General features: G+C 40.4%; 1 protein-coding gene across 1 annotated transcript; it reads right to left on the reverse strand.

Annotated features, from left to right (window-relative positions):
- Window positions 1-1,345: 1,345 nt before the first annotated feature.
- tspan31 (tetraspanin 31) lies at window positions 1,346-8,692 on the reverse strand. Its single transcript, XM_036142708.1, has 6 exons — window positions 8,527-8,692; window positions 5,735-5,902; window positions 5,537-5,617; window positions 4,632-4,772; window positions 3,694-3,804; window positions 1,346-2,644 (listed from the first exon to the last, which is right to left on the reverse strand). The coding sequence occupies exons 1-6, from the start codon at window positions 8,587-8,589 to the stop codon at window positions 2,570-2,572; spliced, it is 639 nt and encodes a 212-aa protein (XP_035998601.1). The 5' UTR covers window positions 8,590-8,692; the 3' UTR covers window positions 1,346-2,569.

Raw genomic sequence — 8,692 nt, forward strand, 5'->3', positions numbered from 1 at the left:
AGAGGCCGAATAAACCAGAAACAGAGCAATGTGCTCGTGGTTTATAGCTGGACTAACAAAGATTTAAATGTTAGGTGGAAATATTTATCTACCTAGACTATAAGGCGCACTTAAAAATCCTTAAATCTTCTCAAAAATTCATGGTGCTCCTTATGGTTAGAAAAATACGGTATTTTGCGGCATCAAGTGTCCATGATGCTGAGAAACTGAGGAATTTAAGGTAATAAAATGTAATTATATGATTTATAAATGGCATTAACTACCAGGAGCCACGCCATAAATACTCTTTGAGCTCTTTTTTCAAATGTAACAGGAACAGATTAAAGCAATTTACACATTTCTATAACCTGTAAGACTTTATACAGGATGTCTGAGTTTTACATATTTGTGCCTAAAAGACGCTAAATACGTCTTTAACCTGTATTTCATGAGAGATCCAGGGGTCTGCACCATTTCTAATCCAAAGAGACATTTTTCAGTTCAGCCAAATAAAACTCCTTTAAAGCAGCAAAAGTTTGGGGGGGAAAAAAAGGAGAAGTTGTGGTTTTTTATATCTACTACAGGAAATTTGTCATATTAAACCACCAGTTTATTTCCGGTTTGTTTTCTTTTAGGTTTGGAAATAAAAAGGACATTAAAACTTTTAATAAAAATGAGGAGTTGGTATTTGTTGAAAATTATTTAAAAGATCTAAAAGCAAACCAAAAAAAATTACAGGTAATTTTAAATGTCATTGTTGTAGAAATTCAACCCAATTATTCCCATTAAAAACAAAACCTGCATTTTTATATTTATTTAAACACACTGGCTGACTCTTTATTGTTTTTAGTCATTTAATAGGCGCCGCCGGCTGCAGACGCCTGAGATAAATTATTAAGTGGAGGGAGAATGAGAATTTTTTTTATAAAGATTTAGAGAGGCGTACATTTGTATTCAGCTAAAGTTTAATAAACCATCCCTAAATTAAGGGATATAATAAGTTTCCCTGTTGAGGTGGTCTAACGAGGAAACAGTCCAGATGTGTGAAATTTAATTTCAGTACAAAAGCAGCTGTTCTGCTTTTGACACTAAAATCTGTTTTCTACATTTAATAAAACATCTCGTCTAGTTCATCGTAGAGCAGCTGTAATAAAATCTAAAAGAAATGTAATAAAATCACATGAAAATTATTTGTGCGGTTTTAATCTTATAAGAATTTGAACGTTTACGGGCGCCAAGTTCTTTTAACAGGGTTGTTTTTGTCTACTTAGCAAAAAGTTTTAGACGCCACGTGTGTTAGAACGGCCTAGTTAAAGTCCAGACCCAAATCTGGACTGAGTCTTCAAAAACCAGATATGAACAGAACAAGTTTTCCAATTTGACGTTTTATTATTTGGAAAATTAAGTCTCAAAAATTCATACATTTCAATAACAAGTGCACACAGATTCAAAGTGAATGCGTGGAATATATGGCGTTAAGATCGGTCCGAATTTTTACACCAAGGAGTCCAAACCAGCAGCAGGAAATCCACATCAGCAAAGACGACAGGTTCAAGTAAGACGTTTCGTTAGAGCTCAGCTTCGTCCTCCGAGTTAAAATCAACGCAGAAGAGAGAGATCAACAAGGCGTGAGCAGCAAATGTCAAACACAGAGAAAAACTATTAAACACCTGCATAATGTGCACTAAACTTAAATAGATCCTAAAAATATTTAACAAGCATTATTCGTATATATCTTTTTTTTAACACTGATGAACACAAAAAAAATTGATGGCAACACAAAGGAACGCAGCTCTGACAAAGAGCCGTTGTTTTTAAAGGTTTTAAAATTGCAACAAGGAGCACATTATCACAATTAACACAATAATAATAATAAAAAAAACCTAAACTATTATTTTTTTTTTTTTATCTCTTCTCCTGAAACATAATGGCACACGAAAACGCTTCCTGTCCTGCAGCTTGTAGCAGAACCAGGGGGGGGGAGACACACACGCTACTTCTGTAAAATCCAACGAGCTACAGTAGCTTAAATAGGAATATGTACAACATGGAGGCTGCAGTCTGTGGCGCGTCGATAAGTTAGCTGGCTCAGTTACAGTTCACAAACACCTCAAACTAAACAAACGGCTAGCGTCCTAAAATCTAAACCCTAAACTCCAACAAACTACCTCACCGCCCGCAGCGCCTCGTCGCTCCTCGTTACAGACGCACAGCGGAGGGCGGCGCTAAGCTAGAGACGACAGGAACGTGTTAAGGTGCATATGGAGGGGGGGGTTGTGTGTTTTTTTTGTTTTTTAATGCGGTGCACATGCAGAAATCCATCCAGACTTTCCTAGCGGCTCCAGTCCAGAGCCTCTGGGACTCAAATCCAGGCTGAACCAGTGAAACTCGCCGGCGTCACCAGTCAGCCGTTCATGCACGAGTGTCCAGGTCTGAGGGGGGGGGGGGGGGTCCCAGTGTCCGGGTCGGTCGTGTGTTTTTGTTTCTCAGGTGTGGAGTGCGCTCGTCCGTCGTGTGCGTTGTTGTTGTTGTTATTGTGTGTGTGTGTCAGGAGGGGAGAAAGTGTCTGCGGCGGGGCGTGATGGACAGACTATAGGAAAGCGCTGGGGTTCGCCCGCGGGTCCTTCTGGTTCCTGTAGCGCACGGCGAGCCACACCCCCAGGATCTGTGGTCAAACATGAGAAACTTTAATGCTCCAGGAGGAAAAATTTAAATTTTAAATAAATTAAACCAATCAGGACGTTCTTGCTGCACAACCAGAACCAACAGAACCGTTCAGTAAAAATTATCGTAAATTCAGCAATGCTGCTATTCTCTTCATGGAAGCACGATGAGTCTATTGGCAACATAAAATTCAGATTTTCCAAAAATTAAATCTTAAAAAAAAAAAAAAAAAAAAATTTAAATTTGATCAATTAAATCAATTTATGGGCCAGCCCTAATATATTTACCATAGAAGGGTAAAGAACAGCAGAGAATAGCACGCTGCAAAGCTAAACGATGATTCATAATTAACTAAATAAATACCTTCTTTAAAGAAGGTATTTATTTAGTTAATCAGACCGTTAAACTGCTGTTGAACTGCCAAACTACAACACACAAACTCTGCACAACATGCATTTTTTGCACATTTTTGCATCATTGCAGCTCATATAGCATTAAAAATGATATTGGACTCCTAGACTTAAAATTGTACATATAAATGCATTCATGCACAAATGCCCTTGCACAATCCAATCTGTACATAAATAATGTCTCTTTTTTTGTTACATTTCAATTGTTTGTATACTGTATATTTAAAATCTACTGTTTACTTCTAAATCTCTGCCGCACCTAAAACTGTAATTTATCTTCTACTGCGATTTACAAAAGCTGTACGAAACGAAATTTCGTTCTGTACGCACTTTGTGCATACCGAATGCCAAATAAAGTTTTCTAAGTCTAAAACCGGAAGCACCTGTTTGCACACAAACAGCTCCTGTAATTATTTCTGATGCATTTGGGACGGGAAACAAACTCGTCACATGATTTTACCGCCGTCAGAGGAAAACAAACATTTCAAAGCTAACGGTAGCAGAAGAGGCTAAAACACTGATCACCAGGAAAACTAAAAACACAATTCAATTTTATTCATATAGCGCCAATTCATGAACGATGTCGTCTCAGATTCAATCTAAGCGTGGAGATAAGGTGAAACCTTCAGCGTTGTCTCACCTCTGAGAAGCTGAAGAAGAGCCCGACGCCTCCCAGGATCTTCAGAGCCTCCGTTGCATGATTCAGCATCAGATCCCCGCAGCTCGTACAGTTTCCTAGATTTTTGCACGGCTGCAGGGGGAAAAAAACAAACTATGAACAAAACATCTATTTTTCCTGGTGGGATGATTGTCTGATTCTCTGACTAAAAGAAGCACGTTGCCACACACAGGGTTCCCACACCTTGGTGAACATCAAATTCAAGGACCTTTCAAGAACTTTCCAGGACCAATTTCCTCAAATTCAAGGACCACGACTGGCGGCATTTACCTACTGTGACCGCTGAATAGGTTATCATATTTTAATACAATGCAAATTCAATAAAAGACTAAACGGCATAGAAGTTGTTGGGTCAGAAGCAATGCAAGAAAGTGGACTTAATTTATAGCCTACATTGATATTGATCATATTCATAGCCTACATTTATATCCACAGTACATGGCTATGCCATACTACATTACATATAAGATGTACATTAGCCTACCGTTTCATGGAATTTTATGGAAAAAAGTTCAGAATTATATCAATTTGTTTCACTTACTTTCATCTTTGATTAAGCTAGTATTTGACTTCTGTTTAAAGTGCCACGGTTGCCAGAAAGCTGCTCAGAGATAGATTTAAATCATTCTCAGGCTTTTGTTACCTTTGTTAAAGACAATTTCATGGCATTCAAGGACTTTCAAGGACAAAGTGTTTTTTTGGCTGTTTTCAAGAACTTTCAAGGGCCTTGAATTTATTTTTTTCAGATTCACAAACTTTCAAGGACTTCAAGGACCCGTGGGAACCCTGCACACAAACAGTCTGCAGGAGGAAAAGAAGTGAAACGCTCTGGAGTTTTTTGTTTTTCTGCGGCTCTGGGAGCGGACGTCGACGTAAACATGAAAACATTTCAGACTCACAGCGCGACAGCCGTCCACGTCAGCCTTGAACTGCTGCAGGCTGTTGGTGACGTTGAGCAGGCCGCAGCAGTTCAGCTGGCTCTCCAGGTCCGTCTTGGTGGTGTTCTCCAACATGCCCCAGGTGGAGTTGAGCAGAACCACCTGGTGACAGAAGCAACCAGGTGACTATCACCCACTGAGCTATATTATACACTGGAGTGCTGATTTTGCTGAAAAACTGAAGTCACTGGCCGCCATCTTGCTACTCCCTACTCTCCCAGAATCCCATAGGATTTGGTTGCAACAACAAGCAGTTTTCTGGCTGAGTGAAAACGTTTCACAGGTAATTCTACAGTCAGTGGATGTACTAACACTATCAACTACTAGGAAATTAGGCGCTGAAATATTTTACATTTTATTTATATATATATATATATATATATATATATATATATATATATATATATATATATATATATATATATATATATATATATATATATATATATATATATGTATATATAAGTATGTATATATGTGAATACACATATGTAAATATATGTTTTTGTATATTATTTATATATTTATAAATGTTAAACATATATATTTAAATGAATAAAATGTAAAATATTTCAGCACATGACTTTCTCAGTACTTGATAGTTTTAGAACATAACATAAAAGTATATGGCATTTGACATTTTAAAAGTCTTAAGCCCCCCCTGAACATGAGAAAATCCTCGATATTCGATGCTGTAGCGCACATATTCACTAGTTACTGGGGGGAAATAGGGAGTACCAATATGGCGGCTGGTGGCTTCAAAGTGACTCGTTCTAACAGACGGTGATTAGCACTCCAGTGTATAATATAGCTCAGTGCTATCACCGCCAGCAGCGGTCTAAACGGGGGGGGGGGCGCGGACTCACCTGCTGGCCTCGGTTCATCGCCAGGCAGGAACAGGAGACTCCAAACTGGAAGAGGAAGACGATGAAGAGGATCACCATGTACTGAGGGGGGAAAGTTAAAGAAACAACGCAGCCAACACGCGTCACCGGCCTACACCCCAACATTCAAACCCAGATGTGGGAGACGTCGGGGGGGAGTGGACGGCGGGCCAAGGATACAAAGAAGAGCATGACTTGGTGGTGGTGTATGGCGCCGACCAGTCCCACCATGGCGATGAGCAGCAGGAAGACGCCCAGCGCGATGACGCCGCCGATGATGTGGATGCTGGACACCAGGCCGAATCCCTTCCCCCATGCTGCGACTGCGATCAGCAGGAGCCCCACCAGCTGGGGGGGGGGGGAGAGGAGAGGTTAGTAGACGGCCTTTCTGGCTTTCTGGAGCCTTTTCAGCTTTAAAGCGTCTGTGAAGCGCAGCGATCAGACTTTAGGCGCGGTGGGGAATATTTCTACTGGTTCGCTTTGTTTCTTTCCCCCCGTGAGTTATTCCCAGCACACGTCTCTCTAATCAAAAATAAAACCAATTATTATCCGTGTTATCAAAGTTCTCAGTGTAATTATCTGAACCGGTGACTCAGGATCTTATCAGCGACCCGGTCGAGTCAAACACGTGTCAGAGTTTAGTTTTAACAAACGCAGCGTTTTCCAGCGGGACGTCCGACTCAGCGCAAGCTGTTAAAATGTTACGCAACGACAGACTTGGCAAGGTTTGTGTTTTGCAGCCTTTTGGAGTAAATAGAAATTATATTGATTGATAATTATAAAAAACATTTGAGACATACATTTTAAATGCATCCCTGGTCATTTTATGCTGCTGCCTAATGACTTATTTCTAGATAAAGACACAAAAACACTGAATTCAAACTCAACCTTTTATTCAAGCAACTTTTTACCAAAATTGCAGGCTAAAAAAAAAAGTGCCCTCTGAACTCTTTGAAGGGGGCGGAGCTTGATTCCTGGGTCTGTATTGCGATTGGTTGGGAGGATGTAATGCGTAATATTATCCTACATGATAGGCTAGCATGAAAAACAAAGGAAAACTGTTCTATCAAACTTTTTATTGAACCACACGTTTATCGATTGACATATATTGTTATTAAATTATCCACCAGCCCAAATATATACAGAGAGAGATTTTTAATAATGCTCTTTCTGCATAAATGTGGTTTCCTCGTTTAAATTCCAGCAACAGCAACTTTAGGTCCCAGAGCAAGACCCTTAACCCCAGAACGCCCCCTAAATGCCACACAGAGTCAATATTATTATTTTTATTATTAGTAATATTATTATAATAACTAATTTGTTTTTAGTTGACAAGTTTACCTGACATACCTACTCCCGTTTACCATCAGCTAGTTTGCAGCCGACGTTTGCTTTGAGTTTTTACAGCTTTCTAAGCATAACAGAGGGACATAAATTAGCCCTGATAATCACATTTTAACCAACCTCCCATGTCCTGCGTTGGTTAGACGTCTCTCTGCTCCGGCACCGCTGAATTTGGTCTTTTGTGCTGAACCAGTCGGACACCGGCACACAATGGCTTGGTAGCATTTTAAATCTTTACTGCTCTTAGATGAAATAATTCGTTTTTATGTACAATTGTTTAGAAAATGTTGCCAACACGCCTACTATCATAAGTCAGTTACACGATTAAAGTTGTTCCAGCCACTGTTTGGACTTCCACCCTCGCCTCTGAGTACATCAAACTAATCCGTCCATCCATTGTTCCTCTTATCCAAGATCGGGTCGGGGGGTCAGCATGTCCAGGGTGAGGGGGGGACCCAGGGACTAAATCATGATGTATAACATCCACAAATTAAAATGCAATATAAGAGAAACAGTTATGCATCATAATCCCATATTCTTCAGAGACGGACGCGGAGTTCAGGCTGAATTAAGAACTTTTATTAGAGAGTTAGCCGACTTTCTCAATCACGAGCAGATTATTGATCAAAGATCGTTTCATGACACAAACTTCGAGTACAAGCCTTTTTAAAAACCAACACATGAATCATCGCAAAGCTGCAATGTTTTTCTGTAATGATACTGGAAGTGAAAGTGAGACGAATTTGTGGAACGGCCGACAGGATTTTAGAAGCGCCTTCATCCCTAAAAATCAGACGTTTGGGACATTTTTGGTGTCTGTGATAAATGCTTTGAACCGAATGCACTTAATTTTCCTGTTAATATATCAGTGATCAATAAATGTATAATATTTGGCTGGTTTTATTGATTTAATGACTTTGAGCATTAATTAGAAAGTAATAAATATCGATATTGGAATCAAATCAAACTGAGCCATGTCGAGAATCGTAATCATCCTAGATGATACCCAGCCCATATTATATATATATATATATATATATATTAAAACGTTCCTTTATGGCCGGCCGGGTTTAATCTGAGTGAGTCAGTTTGCACATAACAACCCATTCAGGAGATTTTGCTGACATATTTCCTCCTACACATGAGCTTCATCAGCTGAACGCGAGCCTCCGTGTGGACAACACGGCAGATTAGGTCCGGTTTCCACCACCCTGTGTGGCTGTCAGCCCGGTAGAAGCCAACATAACCGGGTTAAACACGCCGGTGTCGGACTGTCGCTCAGCTGATGGCCTCGCAGCTAACGGCCGCTCTGATTTGCATAACAGCTAATGCTAACTCGCTAATGCTAGCCGCTGCTCTACGAGTTTATTAAAAAAATAAAAACTACACACAAAATGGGGGGTTATATATATATATAAATAAACACATTGCTAAGTGAAATACATACCATTCACTTGTAGGATAGAACCAGAGTGCATGTGGGGTAAAATGTTTATGTCATCAGCATCTCCTGTTAGCTAAAATGGCTAGCTAGCTAACTGGCTAGCTGTTTGTTAGCATTACGCCGCTTGATTCAGAGACCGCCGCTCAGCGTGGCGCTAAAACCCGGCGCCTGCGTCGACACTCACCATGTACACAACATTCAGGGCGCAGAGGGCGTTCTTAGAACAGGTGAACCCGCCACAGACCATGTTGGAAAACCCTGACGCGTCCAGAGGAGACGGAGAACAACGTCCACTGTGCGGCTCCGAGCTGCGCCGACGACTTCTGGACCCAGAACGGCGGAGAGGGCGT

This window comes from Fundulus heteroclitus, chromosome 1 (genome assembly GCF_011125445.2).
Source record: "Fundulus heteroclitus isolate FHET01 chromosome 1, MU-UCD_Fhet_4.1, whole genome shotgun sequence".
Taxonomy (NCBI): Eukaryota; Metazoa; Chordata; class Actinopteri; order Cyprinodontiformes; family Fundulidae; genus Fundulus; species Fundulus heteroclitus.

Coding starts and splice junctions, on each gene's coding strand:
- tspan31 (XM_036142708.1), bottom strand. CDS start 8,589: ATGGTCTGTGGCGGGTTCACCTGTTCTAAGAACGCCCTCTGCGCCCTG. Junction 4,773..5,536: donor CGATGAACCGAGGCCAGCAG/GTGAGTCCGCGC, acceptor TTCTGTCACCAG/GTGGTTCTGCTCAACTCCAC. Junction 2,645..3,693: donor TCTTCTTCAGCTTCTCAGAG/GTGAGACAACGC, acceptor GTTTGACCACAG/ATCCTGGGGGTGTGGCTCGC.